The sequence below is a fragment of the Dromiciops gliroides genome, chromosome 3 (assembly GCF_019393635.1).
Source record: "Dromiciops gliroides isolate mDroGli1 chromosome 3, mDroGli1.pri, whole genome shotgun sequence".
NCBI lineage: Eukaryota > Metazoa > Chordata > Mammalia > Microbiotheria > Microbiotheriidae > Dromiciops > Dromiciops gliroides.
In genome coordinates, this window is record NC_057863.1 from 623,393,515 (window position 1) to 623,416,190 (window position 22,676).

Consider the following 22,676-nt stretch of genomic DNA (forward strand, 5'->3'; position numbering starts at 1 on the left):
TAAGAGGGAGTGACAAGGGCCTGGCCTGGGCCCATCCAGGGCCTTCCATGTGTGATTTAGCAGTCCCAGAGGAGGTCTTCCTGGATAATTAAAGCACACAACGGTAATCCAACATGCTCATTCATTCATCCTTGCTGTCATGCCTGGTCTTTCTCCTTATCCTAGACAGAGGTTGCCTTTCCCAACATTTCCATCCCTGGGGCCATATTGTAGTTACCAGAGACAGAAGGGAGTGTGGCCCCAAGGAGGTCAATGAAGCTTATATTTGGGAGCTCAAAGAAGGTGTATGTCTGTGATGGGGGGATGGGGGGGGTGAAGGATCTTCATTACCTGCCCTTCCCATTAGTCAGTCAATAACAATTTTAAACCATCTACTGTGCTAAGCACCAGCAATACTATCACCCCACCCCATATACTCTCTCCCTCTTCAGGGCTATTAGAGGCAATGAAGGAGAAGGGATGACTCATGTGGCCCAATGGAAAGAGCAATGGAATTAAGGTCACGGGATCTGGGTTCAAATCCCACCTGCTACCCAGATGACCTTGCACATTTTGATCTCTCTGGCCCTCTGTCTCCCCATCTATAAAGTAAAAGGGGGTTGAACCGGATGATCTCTGAGGTCCCTTCCAGCTCCTATGGTACTTTGATCTAGCCCATTCCCTTGCTTCCATAGCCTCCTCTTCCTCACCCCTATCACCTTCACTTAAACTCTTCTCAATACTTCTGCATCTGCCCTGTTACTGGGAGGAAGGAGGGATAGTAGAAAAAGACAGTCCCTACCCTCAAGGAACTTATAATCTATTGGGGGAAAATAACACAAAAAGGGAAGCTGAAAGGGGGCTGGGGGCATGGCCGAGAAATCCAAAAGAGTACAACCAAGTGGGAAATGAGATGACTGGCCTGCACCCTTCTTCTTCTTCTTCTTCTTCTTCTTCTTCTTCTTCTTCTTCTTCTTCTTCTTCTTCTTCTTCTTCTTCATTTTTTTGTGGGGCAATGAGGGTTTAAGTGACTTGCCCAAGGTCACACAGCTAGTAAGTGTCAGGTGTCTGAGGCCGGATTTGAATTCAGGTCCTCCTGAATCCAAGGCCAGTGCTTTATCCACTGCGCCATCTAGCTGCCCCTATATTTTGTTTTAATAACACCTTCATTTCTAAATGTCCTCCCTCTCCTGCCCAGCTGGCCATCCCTTGTAAGAAAGAATAAAAAAGATGAGGAGGGAGAAGCAGTTCATAAAAACTGACAAACACATCGATTAAGTTTGACAGTGTATGCCGTGTTCCACACCAAAAAAAAAAGTCTCCCACCTCTGCAAAGAAGGGAGGGAGGTACATTTTTTTCATCTTTTCTTTGGAGACAGACTTGGTCATTCTAATTACACAGTAAATTAAACCCTAAGGTTGAGAACTGGAAGGCTGCTTAGGGATCATCTAGTCAAACCTTTTTCTTCAGATGAGAAAACTGAGCTCCAGAAAATGACTTGCTCAAGGTCATGCCAACAATTAAGAGCAGAGGCAGGGTTTGAATCCCAGTCTTCTTACTCCAAACCCAGTGGTCCATCTCCTGTTACCATACTACTTTTCCAGTGCCTGGGGGAAGGGATACTAGCCAGTTCTGGACTGCTTGTCCCTTGTTTGGGGACATTGTAGCTGTTTTCTGTGGCTTACCTCCCAGCAGAAATGTGAACTAATTACCCCAAGCACCTGCCCTGGAGCCCAGAATGTATTCTCCTTCTAGCTTCCTCTTGGTGTAGAGGTCTAGCCTGGAGGAAAGTAGACTTGGGGCTCGGGGGCTGGTGTGTGGTGGTTGCTTCCATGTATTTGAAGAGGAATCAGACTTGGTCTGTTTGTCCCCAGAGGGCAGAACTAAGGTAGAATTAGGGTGGGAGCGATGGGTGGGAGTTAGCTTGATGTAAGAAAGATCTTCCCAACTATTGCAGCTGCTCCACAGTGGAATGGACTATCTTTGGAAGTGGCACTCTACCCCAGTCCCCATTAGACTTGTCTGTGATGTCGCAAAGAGCATTCACATTCAGGGATAGGTTCATGACCTCGGAGATGCCTTCGAGCTCAGAGATTCCATGAGACCAACCTTGCTGATGGCTCACAATGCCAGTGGCCAGAGTCTTTTCCCTGGCGTCCCAGCGGTCCCACCTCCCACCCTGCCCAGACCCCAGGGACAGCACCTCTCACCTTGTAGACTGCTTGGCCAACATAGCTACGTAGGTGACCACAAAGCTCTGGAACTTGGTTCTCTGCTCCTCCCAGCGATCCTCCACAGAATAGTAGTTGGGAAGAGGGGCTCCAAACAGGATCTCACTTCGGAGGAGGGAACTTTTTAGGTTCTCCGCCGACAGGCCCTCGTCCACGTACCAGTAGAATTCTGGGTGAGTCATAGCCAGCTCTAGGGAACCTGGAGGGAGAGGGAGATGTGGGAGGCTAGGGCTTGGCCCAGCCCTCTCCTCCACCACCCTTGGACTTGACTCAGGATTTTGGTACAGTGCTAAGAACCCTTGCTTTGGAGTAAGAGGACCTGGCTCTGATATACACTGTGCAATCTTTGGCGAGTCACTGAATCCCTCTGTGCTTCAGTTTCCTCATTTATAAAACTCAAGGGTTGGACTAGATGAGGTCCCTCTGCTGTCCCTTCTGGCTCTATCTCTATCATTCCTATGACCCTTTCTATGCCCTGGCTGCACTAGGGGCAAATCTGATATTAGCCCCATGTTTTCCTTCAGCTTCTCTGTTGGCCATGTAATATGGAGCTGGAGGGATGTAAGGGGCATTAGGGATTGTCCAGAACAGCCCCTTCGTTTTGTAGAGGAAGAAACTCAGATTCAGGAAGGGACTTGTCCAAGGTCACACAGTTAGTAATCACCCTCTCTCATCTCAGATGTGTGCCCCACCACTGACTTAGTCTAATGGTCCCTCCAAGTCCCAAATTTGCTTGCTCACTATCTCTCTCTCCCTCTCTCTCTCTCTCCCTCTCTCTCTCTCTCTCTCCCTCTCTCTCTCTCTCTCTCTCTCTCTCTCTCCCTCTCTCTCTCTCTCTCTCTCTCTCTCTCTCTCTCTCTCTCTCTCTCTCTCCCTCTCTCCCTCTCTCTCTCTCTCTCTCTCTCTCTCTCTCTCTCCCTCTCTCTCTCTCTCTCTCTCTCTCTCTCTCTCTCTCTCTCTCTCTCTCTCTCTCTCTCCCTCTCTCCCTCTCTCTCTCTCTCTCTCTCTCTCTCTCTCTCTCTCTCTCTCTCTCTCTCTCTCTCTCTCTCTTCCTCTCCCATAAAGTGATCATTTGAGGGTCATTAGACCTTTAGGATGTCACCTCCAAAGGCCAGGCAGGTCCCTAAATAGCCTGTACTTCCCTCCATGTATACACGGCACTTAGAATGAGAAAACTCGTTGAGATCTCTTAGCCAACCCTTTCCTTTTTTAAAGTCAAAGACTACTCTGGATTTGGAGTCAAAGCAATTGGCCTCAAGTCTTAGCTCTTGCCACTTACTCTCTCTGATCTGGGACAAGTCACTTCATCTATCTTGGGCACATACTGACTGTGTGACTCTGGGTAAGTCACTTAACTGTTTAGTGCCTCAGGTCTAAAATTTTAAATTGCTAAAAAGGTGTTGACCAGCATCAGCAGAGTGTCTCATCCTGAGGGAGCTCCCTGAATGATGACATCTAGGTCAGCAATACCAACAATCCCACAAAATGCTTCTTTTTTTTTTTTTGGCAGGGCAATGAGGGTTAAGTGACTTGCCCAGGGTCACACAGCTAGTAAGTGTCAAGTGTCTAAGGGCAGATTTGAACTCAGGTCCTCCTGAATCCAGGGCAGGCGCTTTATCCACTGCGCCACCTAGCTGCCCCACAAAATGCTTCTTGGGATAAGAGCCCCCTGTTTACTCCCTGGGGCTTCAGACTCTCCCACACCAAACCCCACCCTCAGTTTCCCTCTTAGCTCTTCCTCCATCTCTCCTCCTTGCCCAGGTTTCCCTCTCCCTTAGCTCCCATGGGCCATCAGGGTCTCCAGAGCCTTCCACAGCTCTCTCCCAACCTCTGGCTGGGTCCCTTTGTGCTTCCCACACTGTCAAAGGTTCCTCACCCCGAATGTCAGCCAGGTCTTGGCCCATCCCATCATAGTAGATCTTGCCCCCCCTCTCTGTAGGGAAGAAGTAGGTCATCAGAGAGCTAGGTGGGGAACAATAAGAGTAGGAGCCCAGAGGCAGATCCTTGAGAACCTCATGGGGTTTCCAGCAGAACTCCCGGAAGCCCGGGTGATCCATGATCTTTCTTTCAATTTCATGGATGGTGACCAGCCGCTCTGTGGTAAAGATGTTCCTCTCCGTATCACCCCGGGCCAGAAAGATGAGCTCAATGCGCCAGTGAGCATGGGTCTGGGTATTGGCACTCACATAAGCCCGAGAGTAGTCCCAGTGAGAGGTGCCCCTCCGGAGTCTCCCACTCTGATTGGTGAGGGACACCCCAAGGGGTGGAGGATCAGGCCCAAATCTCACAGAGCCTGGAATGTCACATCGGTGGCATCTGCTCTGATTGGCAGCAACTTCCTTCTGGGGACGTGTGTTCCAATCGGCCACCGGGCTCTCCTGCCAGACTTGGTGTCCATCGGGATGGGATGTAGGAACAGCCCTCCTGAGGCGGGTGGCAGGCTGGGAGCTGTTGCCAAGATGTAATTGCCGTAGCTGCTCCGAGATGAGTCGCTGCAGGGTTTCAGAAGTGAAGTCAGCCAGATCACGCCGATTGCGTCCCCAGGAACCGAACTGTGACTTGAGGGCCAGGGCCAGGGCATCGAAGCGTTGGGATGCCTCGTGGTTGCGGATCTCAAAGGCATTGTATGAGATATCAATGTCCAGGGCTGGGTAATGCAGGAACATGAGGGCCGCTAGGGCTGTTGGGATGGCGCAACCGAGGAAGAGGACAAGCCCTGCACAGTATGGGTTGGTGAAGGCCCAACCCAAGATGTTCCAGAATCCAGAGGTTGGTGGCAAGGTGTGTGGGACCCTGGAGCTCCAACAACATTGCCTCTTCATCCCGGGGTCTGGCTCTTGCTTCTGGGATCCTACAGGGGTCTCTCCCTCTGCTCCCTCTTCTTCCTCATCTAGCCAAGCCTCCTGAAGCAGTGGGTCATCCTCCATGTCCATGATCTGTACAAAATAGAGAAGAGATCAGCAGACACCAAAGCTTCTGGCATCTTCCCTTCACACTGGGCACTGCCCCCAGTGCCCCTACTTATGTGACTCCGGACAAACTGAAATGTGTCTGGACCTCACTTTCCTCATCTGTAAAACGAGGAAGTTGGACCTGCCCATTTCTAGGCTCCCTCCCACCTCCAAATTCATGACTCCAGGATTCTCAAATCCCAAGCCCTTAAGAATCTTTCTTTGCCCAAAGCCCTTTGCCACTTCTGAATTACCATGATATAGTAAACAGAGTCAAAAAGCCAAAATATCTGAGTCTGAATCTCATATCTGTTATCTTTGAGTCTGGGGTGTCAGAGTTGGGAGGGACCTCAGGGGACATCTTGTCCAGACAAGAATCCCCACTGTAGCCTGACTCATGAGAGGTTCCCCAGCTTCTGCCTGAAGACTTTTAGGGAGGAGGGATGATGGCTCTTTTATATCTGACCAGCTTCTTCTATTTCTACATGTTATTCAGTCATATCTGACTCTTCATGATCCCACTGGGGGTTTTCTTGGCAAAGATGCTATAGTGGTTAGCCATTTCCTTCTACAGCCCATTTGACAGATGAGGAAACTGAGGCAAACAGGGTGAAGTGACTTGCCCAGGGTCACACCGCTAGTAAAGTGTCTGGGGCTGGATTTGTACTGGATTGTCAGCCTTCCTGACTCTGGGCTTGGTGCTCTATGTACTATGGTGCCCCCTAGCTGCCCCTATACTGGTCTAATTATTCCAAAGGTTTTCAATCTAAGTTGCCTTCTTTGCAACTTCTACTAGTTCTTGGTTCTGCTCCCTGGGATCAAGCAGAGCATTTCTGATATTTCTCCCATGTAACAGCCCTTTGGATACAGGAAGACAACCAGCATGATCTGCCTAAGTCTTTTCTTCTCAGAGCTAAATGCCCTCAGTTCCTCCCTCCTGTGGTGAGAGTGCAGGGTCCTTCGCTGAAGCCCCAGTTGACTTCCTCTGGGTGCCTCTCAGCACCGAGCACACCACCCTGGATCCAGTCTGATGAGGGCAGACATCAGAGGGATGAGGGGGTGTCGGAGCCAGCTCATTGGAGCTCTCCAGAGCCATTAACCTTGGAAATCAGCACACACTACAGATCAGAATACAATTTGTTGTTTTGTTGATTGTTTCGAGTTAGGAAAGTGATGGAAAAAATATAATAATGCAGATGGAGCTTAAGAATGTGTTGTGTGTATGTTTGTTTTGAATGCTGACTGTTAAACATTTCTGGCACACTGTTAGGTCTATTGTCTCCTTGTTCCTAGAAGCTAGCATCTCTTAATTCAACCTGATCACATAATATCTCTTAGTTTCCATACCTCACTTTTGATTCATAGTGAGCTTGCATCCCAACAAGACCCCCCAGATTTTTCTCAGTCCAACCATTATACCTTAGCCATCTTATGCTTGTGAGGCTGACTCCTTGAACCCAAGGGTAAGACTTTTTTTTTTTTTTGGTGAGGCAATTGGAGTTAAGTGACTTGCCCGGGGTCACACAGCTAGTAAGTGTTAAGTGTCTGAGGCCAAATTTGAACTCAGGTCCTCCTGACTCCAGGGCTGGTGCTCTATCCAGTATGACCCGGTAAGACTCTTTTTAAATTTTTTTTAAATTTTATTTATTTATTTATTTTAGTAAGGCAATTGGGGTTAAGTGACTTTCCCAGGGTCACACAGCTAGTAAGTGTCAAGTGTCTGAGGCTGGACTTGAACTCAGGTCCTCCTGAATCCAGGGATAGTGCTCTATCCACTGAGCCACCTAGCTGCCCCTAAGACTCTTTTTTAAAAAAATTCCTACTATAGGGTAGCTAGGTGGCTCAGTGGATAGAGCACTATCCCTGGATTCAGGAGGACCTGAGTTCAAGTCCAGCCTCAGACACTTGACACTTACTAGCTGTGTGACCCTGGGAAAGTCACTTAACCCCAATTGCCTCACCAAAAAAAAAAATAACTAAAATTCCTACTATACTCCATCCTATTAGATTCAGTCAAATGTTCTTTCCTATCAAGATTGCCTTGGACCCAGACTGCCATCCAGAAAGTCAGCTCTCCATCCATCCTGGCTTGCTGTCTATGCCTCTACTGTAGAACAAGGGGCTTACACCAGATCAATCTCTGATGCCTCTTAGAACTCTGGGTCCTATGATTTCCTTTGGTCCCCCAGCCACTCTACAAGTTCCTCTAAGACTCAGGAAGGGACGCAGGGAGGGAGCAAAGAGAGTAAGGCTGAGCTAGCCCCACTAGGACTGAGAAAGGAGAGAACAGAATGCAGAAGCATTGGATCCCCCTAATTTGCCAGGGCTAATTTGGGGTCCACCGGGGGACAACTGGGCTTCGAGGTCCCTGCTCATCCCCACCCAGCCTGCCCTCCTTTTGGATGAAAATGAGCCATTATCGAGTTAGAGCGTGAGGCAGCGAGATGAGGAAGCTAATTACACCCGACCTGCCTAATTAATGCTGACTTTCCGATTAAAATTCTCCAGTGTGCTTCATTTCAATTAGATGTTCCCTTTCTAGGGAAGGGAGGTAGCTGATGGGGAGCATGTGGGGAGAGTAAGAGAAAAGAAGAAAGGGCTTAAGAAGGAGAGAGAAAGATTAAGGACTTAAGAGGGGAGAGAGAGAAAGCAAGAATGTGAGAGAGAGAGGATTTGAGTGCAGGAAAAGAAAAAGCAGAAAACAGGATGGCGAAAAAGACAGAACATGAATGGGGAGAGTGGGAGAGAGCCTGAGAAGGAGGGAGAGAGGGCATATGAGAAGTTAAAGAAAAATTTGAAGAAGATGGGGGAAAGAAAGAGAGATTGCAAGACACTGAGAAGGGGGAGAGTCAGGGGGGACAGAGGGAGAGAGGGAGGGAGAAAGAGACAGAGAAAGAGGAGGAGGAGGAAGGAGGAAGAGGAGAGGAGAAGAGAGGAGAGGAGAGGAGGGAGAGAGACACATACAGGAGAGAGACAGAGAGGAAAAGAGAGAAGACACACACACAGAGAGAGAGAGAGAGAGAGAGAGAGAGAGAGAGAGAGAGAGAGAGAGAGATTGAGTTGATGTGGGAGAGTGGAAAGAGAGAAGGGATGAAAGGAAAGAAGAGAAGAGAGGGAGAGATGGAGAAGAGAGAGATAGTGGGAGAATCCAGCAAATGGGCAGAAGACATGAAAAAGGAGAGGACTGGAAGGAGAAGGGAAAAGATTTCTGTAATATGCAATATTGCTATGGACAAAAATCATTAATCTTCATATTTTAATATCTTTAGGCAAGGTTTTCAAGGGGGAGGCTAACTGTTGGAAAACCCCATTTATATTCCCAAAAGCTGCCTCTTTCAGAGCAGCCTCTGCTCTCCTCACTGGGGAAACGACATCTCTCTGTAAGGAGGGTGGAGAGGGCAGGTGTGTTGGCCGAAGGGGAAATGATGCCCAGGCCATATGAGTTAGACACCAGTTGAGGGATAGGGCACAGGAGGGAGAAGGAAACCGCTTCCTTAAGCAGGCTCCTCCACAGCATCCAGCAGGAGTCTGTAGCCCTTCAGTCTGTCTTGCTTCACTGGGTGACGATGGAGGTTCCCTACCCCAGTTCTCTGCTTACTTCTCTAGCTGGGACCATTGTACCTCCCAAGTAGCACCAGGTACCTTGGAATCAGTGTGTGCAATAAAACTCACAGCTGTGTAAAGTTTTATGGTTACAACCAATCAATCAGCAAGCCTTTATTAAGCACCTACTGTATCCCTCCCTCCAATAGGTACTGAGGATACAAAGACAAAAGTGATTCACTCACTATTCTCCCCAAGGAGCTTACCATCTATTGGGAGAAAGTATACACACTCATAAATAGACAGAAAATTGGTAACAAGGTAATTTGGGGGGGAGACCACAAGCTTCTCAGCCTCAGTTTCCTCATCTGTAAAATGGGGACAATATCATCTATCCCACAGGGATGTTGTGAGAATCAAGTGAGATATTATAAAGCACTTTGCAAAACTTAAAGTTTTATATAAATGCTATTGTTATTATTATTATTAATTATTTCAGTTTGGAAAGGCCTCCTGTAGGGGATAGTATTTGAGGTGAGTCTTGAAGGAAGCTAGGGATTCTAAGAGGCAGAGGTGAGGAGGGAGCATGTGTTAGACATGGGGGATGGCTGATGCAAAGGCATGGAGATGGGAAATGGAATGTTGTGTGTGAGGAACAGCAGGAAGGCCAGTCTATCTGAGCACATGAAGGTGAAGAATATATAGTAAACCTGGAAAGGAAAGTTGGAGACATGCTGTCAAACAGATAAGGTTTTATTTAATCCTATAGGTAATAAGGAGCCACTGGAGTTTATTGAGCAGGGGAAGAACATGGTCATATCTGGAGTGCTGTGGCAACTATATGGATGATTAATTGGAGTGACAGAGAGATATGAGTCAGGGAGACCATTCAGTAGTTCATTTGATTCTAAGCAACAACCCTGTGAGATCAATAGAGATGTTATTGTCCTGATTTTATAAACACCTCTTCTCCTTTTTCTCCATCTTCCTCTTCTCCTCCTCCTTCACCTCCTCCTCTTCCTTCTTCTAAACTGATACTGAAATAGCCCTTTAAGGTTAGTAAAGCACTTTTCATATATTATTTGCCTTTATCCTCACAACCCTGTCAGTTCAATGCCACAGGTATTTTTATGTCCATTCTGTGGATGAAGAAACTGAACCCCAGAGAGATCACAGCTAGTGTAAATTAGAAGTAGGATTAGAATTCAGGTTTCTTGACTCCAAGTCTAGCAGTCTTTCTTTTTAAAAAATCATAAAAGTATTTTATTATTTTCCAGTTACCTGTAAAGATACTTTCCAACATGTTTTCATAAAAATTTTAGTTCCAAATTTTTCTCCCTCCCTCCCTTCCTTCTCCCTTCCCCAAGACAGAAAGCAATCTGATATAGGTTATATATGTACAATCACCTTAAACATAGTTCTGTATTACTCATATTGTGAAGAATCAGAACAAAAGGGAGAAACCTCAAAAAAAACCAAATAAACAAAAAAGTAGAAACAGTCTGGCTCAATCTGCAGTCAGAATCCACAGTTCTTTTTTCTGGATGTGGAGAACATTTTCTATCATGAGTTCTTTGGAACTATCTTGGATCATTGCACTGCTGAGAAGAGTTAAGTCTATCACAGTTGATCATCATACAATGTTGCTGTTACTGTGTATGATGTTCTCCTGGTTCTGCTCACTTCACTCAGCATCAGTCCAGGTTTTTCTGAAATCTAGTAGTCTTTCTTACTATTTCATTCTGAGTGTTTTCCAGATAAAGAAACTGAATCACTGGGGCTTCATTTCAGCTAGGAAGAGTAGAAGAAATACTGCTGAGCTTCGAGTCACGAAAACCTGAGTTCAAATCCTACCTCAGGGACTTACTAGTTGTGTGGCCTGGACGAGTCACTTAACCTCTCTCAGCTTCAGTTTCCTCATCTGTAAAATGGAGATGACAATAGCATCTAGCCTACAGGGTCGTTGTGAGAATCAAGTGAGATGACATAAAGCACTTTGGAAAGCTTAAAATGTTATAGAAACGCTACTATTATTGCTATTGTTTCAACTAGACATTTTTCTAGGGAGGGGAGAGGGCTGCTGGAAAGGAGAGATGGGCTTATGGAATTTAGAAATGAAGATCCTTTAGAAGTCATCTAGTCTGGGGGCAGCTAGGTGGCGCAGTAGATAAAGCACCAGCCCTGGATTCAGAAGGAACTGAGTTCAAATTTGGCCTCAGACATTTGACACTAGCTGTGTGACCCTGGGCAAGTCACTTAACCCCCATTGCCCTGCAAAAAAAAAAAAGAAAAAAGAAAGAGAAAAAGAAAAGAAAAAGAAAAAAATAGTCATCTAGTCTAATCATCTTTTTTTTTAACAGTTGAGAAACTGAAGCTCAGATGATGAAGTCATTGGCACAATGGATTCAAACCCAGGTCCTTCAGCTCAAAATTAATGTTCTTGCTACTACATTAAGGTCACAGAGGTAATAAGTATCAGGGCTAAAGCCTAGATCTTCTGACTCCTAGTTCTAGGTTTGGGAAGAACTTGGTTGAATGAGTTGGACTGCAGAAAGTAGAAAGAAGTTGTGGAAATTCCACCGTGGCAGTGGTGGGTTACTGGAGTAGATACGGTAGCAAGATGGAGGCAGGGGGATGAATTCCATGGCTTCTATGGGTACTTATCTCTTCTTCCATCACTCCCTTTCTCTTTCCGAGGCCCCCTGAACACTGGCTCTGACAGTTAAATCACAGCCTGCTCTCTCTCTTCCATGGGTCTGTCATGGCCCCATTGAGCAACCAAAGAAGTAACCTACATCCCTGATGAAGGCCCTTTTCTTAGCAATCCCCTCTCTTTCCTAGAACACTGAACTTAGAAGGAAGTCAATAAAAATTAGGGGGAAACTAGTTTTAAAACCCATCTCAGATGTTTGCTAGTTTTGTGATCAATGACAAGGCACCTCTTGGTGCCTCAGGTTCTTCAATATAGTGGTTCTGTTGGTTTCCATACTGGGTTACTATAATGATGAACTGAGACTTGTGTGTTTTGAAAATCTTAAGGTACTGTGTAAATGGCCTTGATTATTATTGGTATAGTGAGCTGAACATAGTAGGTGCTTACCGTTATATTAGTTAAAAATAATAATAATAATAACTAGCATTTATATAGTGCTTTAAGGTTTGCAAAGCACTTTAAAAAGATATCTCATTTGTTCTTTACAATAGCCCTGGAAGACAAGTGCTACCGGTAACTGTTATATTAAGTGACTTGCCCAAGGTCATACAGATAGTAAGTGTCTAAGACAGTTTTTGAACTCAGGTCTTCCCGACTCCAAGTCCAGTGCTCTAGTCACTATGCTATCTAGTTTGCAAGTAGAATAATCAACTCTAGAGATGCTCAACTCAATAATCAACTTTAGAGATGATCTCTAAGGTCCCTTTCATCTCTAAAGTGCTATATAAAGCTTGGGAAGAAGCACTTAATGTATACTGTTTCTTACTTGAGCCTCATCATAACCCTATGAGGTAGTTACTAGACCACTAGAGATATTTTTTTTCTTTTATATAATGCAGATCTCTTATACAGATGATGAAACCAAGATTCAGAGAGGTTACTTGCCCAAGGTCACACAAGTATTAGGTAGCAGAGGCAAGATTTTGAACTCAACCAGAAGATCAGAAGAGTGAGGTTCAGCTTTCTTCTTCATGGTCAGCCATCTGTTAAGGGCTAAAATTGTAGCTATTCTGTCTAAAATATCTAATAAGTGGTTGCCAATAAATTACAAGCTTTAGCAAGAGTTAGGCTTTTTAGCATTTATTAAGGAGAATAAGAATTTGGTAAAGAGACAAGAAAAGGCCTAGATTCCTATCTATTAAAGGGAGAGCGCATTTCTAGCTCCCTTCTCCACCAGCGTCCCCAGGAAAAGAGAGAGAGAGACAGAGCGCCCGGCTCCCCCTTCCTCCTCCCACCAGCAAACGTCACTTCCTGACACCAAAGAAAAGACTCATGGTCTTGCCCTCAAAGACCTTCCTTCATGGCAGAGCTTTTCTATAGTAAGTCTCCAGTAGGTGGCGTCATTCCAATCATTACACTAGTCTTCCCGACTCTAAGTCTAGAACTCTAGACACTATACTGCCTCATGAAATAATGGAAAGAAAATGATAACTCATATTTATTAATCCTTGAATATTTCCAAAGCACTTTTTATAACAGCTTTGTGATCATGCAAGTGCTATTATCAACATTTTCCAGAAGAGGAAACTGAGGCTGACAGGAGGTGGTAAGGAACTTTCTTCTATTCACCTGCTAAAGCTGAGACTTGAACCTCTTTGTTTTTTGACACTAAGGCCAGTGTTCTTCCCACTTTACTCTGCTGTCTATTTAATCCTACTTATATTCAATTCTCTATGGGAGGCCTGTGGGGACCCAGAGGCTTGTATGGGACTGTTGGGAAGCTCCCCCATATCCCCATCCCCGCCGAAAGGAAAAAAAAACCTACAGGAAGAAGAGCCCCACATCCCAAAGGCAGTGCCCTGGGCCCAGACAGCCCTGCTTGTGTTTGGGCTTCCTGGCCCAGCAGGCTAGACATACCACTGAGAGGCTGGTTTGTTTTTCTTGCTCTTAAAATGACAAGAATTGATTAGCGTGATGCAGCAACAGAGGGACCCAAACAGGACTAAGTGATGCCTGCTGCTGTGTGTTTGAACACTGAGAATGAAGGCAATTGGGGATAACTTGAAAGGAGGAGTAGATTTGGGGAGGCAGAGGAGATTCCTCTGGGGGACAGAGAAAGAACAACTCTCCTTTAGATTCTGCTCTTATCAGCCAATCTTTCCCTCTCCTCAGCCCCTCTGAGGTACCCAGCATTGACCTGGGCTTAAATTTAGCACCAGCACTTAGTGGCTGTGTGACTCTGGGTAAAGTGCTCCTGGCACCTTGGTTTCTTCATCTGTAAAATTAATATAATCATCGTGGCCCCACATATCAAAGGTTTGTTTTGGGGAAAGAGTTTCACAAACCCTCAAGCACAAGAGAGTGTTGTTATTATTGGTTAATAAAAAGAACTCTAGATTTTCCATCAAGAGATCTCCCACCCTTGGAAGAGTAAGCCCCAGGTTTAGGGGAGAGTTGTTTTGTTGTTACTTTTCTTGGGCTACCATTCCAATAAAGGCTTTTGCTAATTGTGTCCTCTGGCTGATTATTGATGGGTAAACCTGTTGGTGGGGATTCATGAGCTATAGCTTTAAGAGGTTCAAAACTACAGAAGCTGGGTCAGCTCTTTTCTGGGGAACCCACCCTGTGATATCCTGGGTACTACACTGGGTGATATTTGGGTTTGTTGCAAGGTATCTTGCTGGGTATTTCCTCACCTGCAAAATGAGAGAGATGATGTATTGGTAATGACTGCATAAACTGTGGTATATGTGCATAATGGAATACTGTATATGAGGAACTCAAAGAAGCACAGGGCAATCTGTATGAATTGATGAAGGGTAAAAAAATACCAGAACCAGAAAAAGAATATACAAAATGACTGCATCTATAAAATGAGACAGGTAGATGGTGCAGTGGATAGAGTTGGACTTGGAATCAGGTAGATCTGAGTTCAAATGTGGCCTCAGACTCTTCATAGCTGTGTGACCTTGAGCAAATTACTTAACCTCTGTCTGCCTTAGTTTCTTCATCTGTGAAATGGGGGTAGTAATAGCACTTACCTCCCAGGGTTATAAAGATCAAAGGAGACAATATTTGTAAAGTGCTCTTATCATTAGATAGGAATAAATCCTTTAAAAGATTCCAAACTCAGAGTAACTGAAAAACCAACAATGTCCCCAGAGAAAGAGAAAATGTACATTTTGTCAGATTCTAACACTCAAACAGTCAAGATAGTATAGTGGATAGAATACTGAACATGTACTTAGGATGACCTGGGTTCACATCTCACCTTAGACATATACTAGTTGTATGACACTTAGCAATCTCTCTGTGCCTCAGTTTCCTCATCTGTAAAATGAGGGGGTTAAGCTCAGTGGCCTCTCGGGTCCCTTCCAACTCTAAATGTATTTTTCTATAATCTAGCTAAAGGTAGTTTTGCTAAACTTTCTTTGTTATAAGAGAGTGAGTAATTGCCAGAAATGACTTGTGTAGAAACAAAAATACATCACTAACACTTATTCTTAAAGTGATTTTTAAGTGAGTGGGCTGGCATAAATCTTTTCAACAGAAGATCTCTAAGATCCCAGCTGCCTCTTTGATCTCTGTCTCTTTCAAATACTCTTCTCTGAGTCCTGGGAATGATCTGGTGGGAGGTGGGAAGGGGGAGGGAGAGAGGAGTTGACCTTTGGAGTTCTCTCTAGACTCAGGGGTTCTTTTCCTATGGCAAATGAGCAGATAGACTCCCCGATGGAGAGCACAGGAATTCTTTGTTCAGACAACTGGCTAGGTAGGAAGTCCCTCAGCCCCTATAGGGTCTAGGCCCTGTGTGGATATCCATTCTCTTGTACATACACCTTCAGGACAGCTCTCCCTCCTGCCCCTTCCCCTGGCCTCTTCCAAATCCCCAGCTGCTCCTGTTTACAAGTTTCCACCTTTCTGGAAGGAAAAAATGACTGAATCCCTCCTCATCTACCCCCACCTTCCTTGGCCAGACTATTAAAATGTAATCAACAAAATCACATTAGGCATGCAGATTCTACTTAAAATACATATCTACACATACACACACGCACACACACATAAGTAATTTAACAGTAATTAAGAGCTAATCACCAGCATCTAAGAAGCAAAAGTTGCTGTCTCCTGGTTTGGCTTTGGTCCTGGGTAAATGTATTTCATGGAGTCACAGAATCTCTGAATTGGATGCAATCTCAGAAGCCATTTAGTTCAACACACATCTGACCAGGAATCCCTTTTATAACATGCTTGACAGGGACTCACCTTGCCACTTCTTGAAAACTTCTAATGATGGGGAACTCACCACCTTACCTCATGCAAGTCTCTTTCCTGTTGGCTTGGGAATCTCAGCATATGTTAGTCTGGGTTGAAAATAACTGTCTTTGGGGGCAGCTAGGTGGCTCAGTGGATAAAGCACTGACCCTGGACTCAGGAGTACCTGAGTTCAAATCCGGCCTCAGACACTTGACACTTACTAGCTGTGTGACTCTGGGGAGTCACTTAACCCCCATTGCCCCGCAAAAAAAAGAAAGAAAAAGAAAATAACTGTCTTTGTACTGAAAGAGCTCCTTCCAGGCCAGGGACTTCAGCAGGCAAGGGATGGTGTTTCTATTTCAAATTTCTTGCATGTGTTTCTGTACTTTTTGGTGATGCTAGTAAACTAAGACTCCAAGGGGGGGGTCAGGTTGGGAGGTGGCATGGTGCAGAGAGAGGGATACTGGATTTGGAGGGAGAGGCTCTGGGTTTGAATCCCAGCCCTGCTACCTCTGTGATCCTGAATCAATCATTTAACTTCTCTGCATTTCAGTTTCCACTTGTGTTACATGAGGGGGTTGGAATAGATGCTCCCTAAAGTCCTTTCTATCTCTAAATTTATGATCATTTGGTGGAAAAACTGCCCAGCAGGTGGAGAGATGAATTTGGAAATCCTTAGCCCATCAGATCATTTCGCATGTCCCTATCCTAAGTCACAGAATAACAGATTTGGAAGGGATTTGGGAAGCCCATCTATTCTAACACATATCCAAACAATAATCCCTTGTACATCATAGCCAACAAGTGGCCATCCAGCTTTTGTCTGATGATCTCCAGTGACGGAGAACCTACCCTGTCTTGTGAGGCAGTCCATTCAACTTCTGGATATCTCTCATTGTTAGGATGTTAATCCTGATATCAAGTCAAAATCTCTTTTCAAATTACACCCATTGATCCTAGTTCTTCTCTTTGTGGGAGTGTTTATATGGTGGTGGCAGTGATGGTGTGTGGGGTCACTTTTCTAGGTCTGCCTTATTCTGGATATAGCCACTGGCATGGACAATCCTGCCACCACTTCCTACTTTCTTTCATGCAATTATCTCAAAGCACTGTTTCAAGCCATGGAAAGAATACTGACTCTGGAGTCAGGGGACCTGAAGTCAGAATCCTGCCTCTGAAAATTTATACCTCCGTGACCTTGGACAAGTCATTTAGCCTATGGTTCAATGACCCTATCTTGTGCTTACAGGCTGGAGAGGCATTAAGAAAACTGTGATAAAGATGGAGTGAGGTCATGCTAATCACCCTCTGAATCAGTGAAGAAAGCAAGAGCTAAGGAAGAACAGTAAAAAAGCAATTTCAGGACCCTGGCCAGCAGCCAGGAAGCTCTGAAAACTGGTATACCTAAACCTGGAAAGCCCAGACTTCACAAAAATGTGGTCTTTTAAAGTTCATGTTTCTTGTGAGGACATTTATTTACTGTACTACAACTCCCTTCTGCTCCCCTGAGGACTCTGCACAAGGTGGAATCCAAATCAGCAATTCAGCAGGACAACTCTTGGATAGATGTCACTCTCCAAAGGAGATCAGAGAAGGGATGTGAGTGGGGCTGTAGACCAAGATTCAGTGTGGAAGAAATTATATTTGACTTATTCAGGTGCTTCTAGAATCACCAGCCTATTCTCCTCAGGCACAAAGGCATAAAACTCCAGGACAGGACTTCGTGGCACCAAATTGGCATATGAGCAAAAATTACAGAATGTAATGGAGCCAGGAATCCCAGGAATCCCATCTTACCAGCATCAGAACTGGAATGAACCTTCTATCATAATTTCCCTACTGTTTTAAGATTTATGAGATAGGGGGCAGCTAGGTTGGCGCAGTGGATAAAGCACCAGCCCTGGATTTAGGAGGACCTGAGTTCAAATCCGACCTTAGACACTTAACACTTACTAGCTGTGTGACCCTGGGCAAGTCACTTAACCCTCATTGCCTTACCAAAACCCGAAACAAAGAAACAAACAAAAAGATTTATGAGATAACCTTGTGACACAGAGAGTACAAAGATGATCATCTCCACTTTACTGATGAGGAAATTAAGAGAGGTTAAGTTCCTTGCCCATGGCCACATAGCTAGAAAGTGTTAGAACTGGAACTCAAACCCAAGTATCCAGAGCACAGACCCAGAGAGCATTCTACTATTCCATTTGTTCTTGTTGTACAGTTGTTTCTCAGTCGTGTCTGATTCTCCATGACCTCATTAGGGGTTTTCTTGGCAAAGATACTGAAGTGGTTTGCCCATTTCCTTCTCCAGCCCATTTTACAGATGAGGAAACTGAGGCAAACAGGGTGAAGTGATTTGCCCAGGGTCACCCAGCTAGTGTCTGAGGCTAGATTTGAAGAGGACCTTAGAACACAGACAGCCAGAGGTGACATGAAGAGCTGGACTTTAGAACATGGAAAGTCAGAACCCAACATTCCACTTCTTAGAACATTGAAGATCATTGAAGATCTGAAGGGAACCCTAGTATATCAAATGTCATAGCCAGAAAGGATCTTAAAACAGGGGTCCACAAACTACAGCCTGAGGACCATACGGCCCCTTCTCTTCTCTCTTCCTTCTCATTTTTTGTATGGTGTTAAGTACGCTTTTTACATTTTAAAATAAAGCTTTATTGTATTTAAAAATACAAAAACCATTCTTAGCTCACAAGCTGTACAAAAACAAGTGGCTGGATTTGGCCCTCAGACTGTCATTGTCTATTCTTGCCTTAGACCATAAATTGATTGAAGTAAAATATAGAGCTGAACCTTAGAACATAACAAGTCAGAACTCAAAGAGATCTTAGAACACCGTAGGTCCTATCTAAAAGGAAACTTAGAACAAAAAAAAATCCCAGACCTGGAGAGAATTTTAGAGCATGCACCATCAGAGCTGGGAAGGACCTTAGAACATAATGTCAGAACTGAGAGGAGCTATACAACAAATGTCAGGGCTGGAACATGGAATATCAGAGCTGCAAGGCATTTCATAAGCCAACCCCCTCATTGTACTGATGAAACATCTAGATGAGATCTAAAAGACACAAGAACCCCTTGGAGGGATTATAGGAGGAGCCAGATGAAGGAGGCTGGCTTCCCAGTGCTGACAGCTGGTGAAGAGACTGTGGGCCTCAGACTTGTAAACCTAACAGTTCAATAAATACCAGACAAACAAGCAGTTTGCAGGTCAGAATATCAGGCAAGCCTATTTTCCAACCAGGCTAATAGCAACCCCACCACCACCAACAAAAATAATACCAGTGACCATGATACTATTTTGCATGTTTTGTGCTCAATCCCTTTCTGTTTTGGTTTTATGTTTGTGTGTTTTTAGTGAGGCAATTGGGGTTAAGTGACTTGCCCAGGGTCACACAGCTACTAAATGTTAAGTGTCTGAGGCCGGATTTGAACTCAGGTACTCCTGACTCCAGGGCCGGTGCTCTATCCACTGCGCCACCTAGCTGCCCTTCAATCCCTTTCTCTTAAGGACACTTGAGTCTCTGATTTATCCTTCCAATACTATGAAGAATTAGTAGGACCATGGGACATTTCAAGCTTAAAAGGTACCTTAGGTCATCTAGTCCATCTCCCAGATTCCATAAATGAGGACTCTGAAGGTCACATAGGTAAGTGGGGAGAAGAGCTGTACTTGGTCGTCTGGCAAGGAATCCAATGCTCTTTCTACTAGAACAGGCTCCATTTTCCTTCAGGTTGAAATAAAATGAGAGGAGACAAGACTTGGCACTAGAGACCTCAGACTAGAGGAAACCCTGAGAAGTCATTGAGTTCAGTCTCTGGTCTGTAGTTAATGTAGCTTTTATGAGAAGAACATTGAATTTAGAATCAGAGGACTTTGGTTTGAGTACTCATGTGACCTCAGGCAAGTAACTTATCGTCCCTGGTCTCAGTTTCCTTATTTGAAAATTCAAGGGATTGCACTAGATGATCCCTAAGGTCACCTGTGATCCTAGAATCTGGGATCCTGCAGCTCAAAGCCAAGTTTCTCCATTCCAAAGCCAACATGCCTTCCACTAACATTAACCCGCCACCCTGATCTCTGTGAGCCTTAGGTGCCCACCCTGTACAATTAGGGGATTGGATCACGTGATCTCTAGTATTCCTTCCAGCTCAATATTCTAGGATTTGGGTTTTTCCCATCTCTATAGTGGAAGAGCTAGAGAAGGAAATGGTAAATGACTCTAGTATCTTTGTCAAGGAAACTCTAAATGGTGTCGCGAAGAGTTGGACACAACCGAAATGACTGAACAACAACAAAGGGAATGTTTAGCTTAGAGAAGACTTGGGGCCGTATGACCTTTGCAAGTGTTTGATGGGTTGACCTACAGAAGAAGATTTTGACTTGTTTTCCTTGGTTCCAGAGGGCAGAACTAGGGCCAGCAGGAAGAAGTTGCTGAGAAGCATATGTGGGCTCAATGAAAGGAAAACATTTCCAAGCAATTAGAGATGTCTCAAGGTAGAATGTACTGCCTTGGGAGAAAATAGGCTCCCATCACCAGACATTTTCAAGAGATGATTCAGGGGATGTGTCCCCCTACAGAATATAAGGTCTTTGAGGACAAAGACATTTTGATGTGTGTCTCCAGTACATAGCAGGAGACTAATAATATATGCTTGTTTGCTGATTGAAGTGGTGGAAGGGGATGGACTGGACTGGATGATTTATAAATTTCTCTCTGACTCAGATTCTGTGAATGGACTCCCAAAGGTCATCTAGTTTATCTTCCGGACTAATACAGGATGCCAGATGGTGATAAGATCTGTTTCTAATTACCAAAGACTACCTTGAAATTGAACTAGCACTACCTCTCCCACATAGAGAGCCAGGCACAATCCCAGAAGGCCAGCCAGCCCCCACAACCAGTTAGAACACATCCTGTGTTCTAAGGGCCCTCCCAGCCCTGATATCCTATATTCTAAGGTCCCTCCCAGCTCCAACCCCTCTTTTTTGTTTTTTTAATATTTAGAATTTTATTTTCCCAAATTACATGTAAAATACAAATTTTGACATCAATTTTTAAAAACTTTGTGTTCCAAATTCTCTTCCTCCCTCCTCCCCCCACAACTCAAGCAATTCAATATAAACTATATGTGAGCAGTCATGCAAAACATTTCCATATCAGCCAGGTTGTGAAAGAAAACAGACAAAAACAAAACTTCAGATAAAGGAACAACGTATACTGTCCCCTTTTTTTAAAAGAAGTTCACATTCCCTCATTAGCTACATCCACTAGGTCTCTTTTCTCCCCAATGTTTCCTAATAATTTCCCTGTGATCATTTCCAAATAATTACCCACAAGGCTTCACCAGAATGGTTTGAGAGGGATCTTTAAATTTGGAGTGGGGGGAGGGGAGATCTCTGCTAAAGACCCTGTTAAGTGACTTGTTCAAAGTTAGACATGCTAGAGTTAGAATTTGAATCCCATCAATCAACAAGTATTTATTAAGCACTTTCTCTATGCCAGGTACTAGATGAAGTGCTGGAGATACCTAAAAAAAAAAATCCTATATAGTCCGTGTCCTCAAAGAGCTTATATTTCAGTAAGGCAAAGAAATAAGTAGGTTCAGGGGCAGCTAGGTAGCACAGTGGATAAAGCACCAGCCCTGGATTCAGGAGGACCTGAGTTTAAATCTGGCCTCAGACACTTGACACTTACTAGCTGTGTGACCCTGGGCAAGTCACTTAACCCTCATTGCTCCACAAAAACAAACCAAAAAGAAAAAGAAAAAGAAAAAAACAAGAAATACGTAGGTTCATAGAAGATAGTTACAGAGCAGATGAAAAGGAATCTTAGTTGGGGGAGGGGGGGAACTAGTGACTGAGGCCTCCTGCAGAAGGCAGCATTTGGGCAGAGACTTGAAGGAAGTTGGGGGTTCTAGAAGGTGGGAGGTAGAAGGGGTAGCATCCAAGGCATGAGGAACAAATAATGCAAAGGCAAGAGAAGGGGCAAGAGAAGGAAGTGGGCCAGTGTGGTTGGCCTATGGAGATGAATATGGAAGAAGACAGGAAGGAGAGAAAGGGAACAGGCTGTGCTATTGTACTAGGGGCTGGGAATGAAAGCATAAGCATAAAATAATCCAGGCCCTCTGACTCAAGAACGAAGGTTCTTTCCATCGAACCACACCACCTCTGAGCAAAGTCAGGTAACTTCAACTGGCTGTGTGAAGTGGGGCCCTGGGCTCAATCATTCTGGCCCATAAAGCAGAGGAGGCCCAGCCTAGGCCCGGCAGAGCGATCAGGCCAGGCAGCCAGCACTGTAAATGAGCCCACAGATTGCTTGGTTAATAAAAAATAAAAAAATAAAAAAAAGATCCCTAGAATATATGACCAATAACTATGGCCATAAAAGCCAAATTGGATTCCTTCCTGGAAGATGAGCTCTGGGCCCCATCTCTTTCCTCCCACAGAGGATTAACAGATATGTAAAACATTGCTGCACTGAGGCTGCTCTGGTCGGCCCTGTCTATAGGCAGGGATGGTAGGTGGAAAGGAGATGAGCCTCTGAGTCAGGGGCCTCAGGTCACTAACTCTCTGTGTCAATCAGGGCAACTTGCTTCTTGTCAGTTTCATCTTTTATATGAGGGGGGTGGACTAGATAGTCTCTAAGGCCCCTCCCAGCCCTGACATCCAGTGTTCTAAGGACCCTCCCAGCTTTGACATTCTGTGTTCTAATGCCCCTCTCAATCTGACATTTTGTATTCTAAGGCTCCTCCCAGCTTTCACAATCTCTGTTCTAAGGCCCCTCCCAGGTCTAACATTCTGTGTTCTAAGGGCCCTCCCAGCTCTGACATCCTGTGTTCTAAGGGCCCTCCCAGTCCTGATATCCTATGTTCTAAGGTCCCTCCCAGCTCCAACATCCTGTATTCTAAGGGCCCTCCCAACCCTTATGTTCTTTGTTCCAAGGGCCCACCCAACTCTGATATTCAGTGTTCTAAAGTCCCTTTCTGCTCTGACATTCTGTGTTCTAAGGGCCCTACCAGCTCTAACGTCCTGTGTTCTAAGG

The 22,676-nt window shown here is 44.9% G+C and overlaps 1 protein-coding gene across 2 annotated transcripts in view; it reads right to left on the reverse strand.

Annotated features, from left to right (window-relative positions):
• The window catches only part of DISP3 (dispatched RND transporter family member 3), a 78,822-nt gene that overhangs the window by 35,600 nt on the left and 20,546 nt on the right, over positions 1-22,676 (reverse strand). For both annotated transcript variants that reach the window (XM_043990553.1, XM_043990552.1), the window contains exons 2-3: positions 4,088-5,147; positions 2,191-2,410 (exon numbers count right to left, since the gene is read on the reverse strand). In XM_043990553.1, coding sequence (XP_043846488.1) covers positions 2,191-2,410; positions 4,088-5,144 — 1,277 coding nt within the window. In that variant the 5' untranslated portion in view covers positions 5,145-5,147. The remainder of the gene's footprint in view (positions 1-2,190; positions 2,411-4,087; positions 5,148-22,676) is intronic.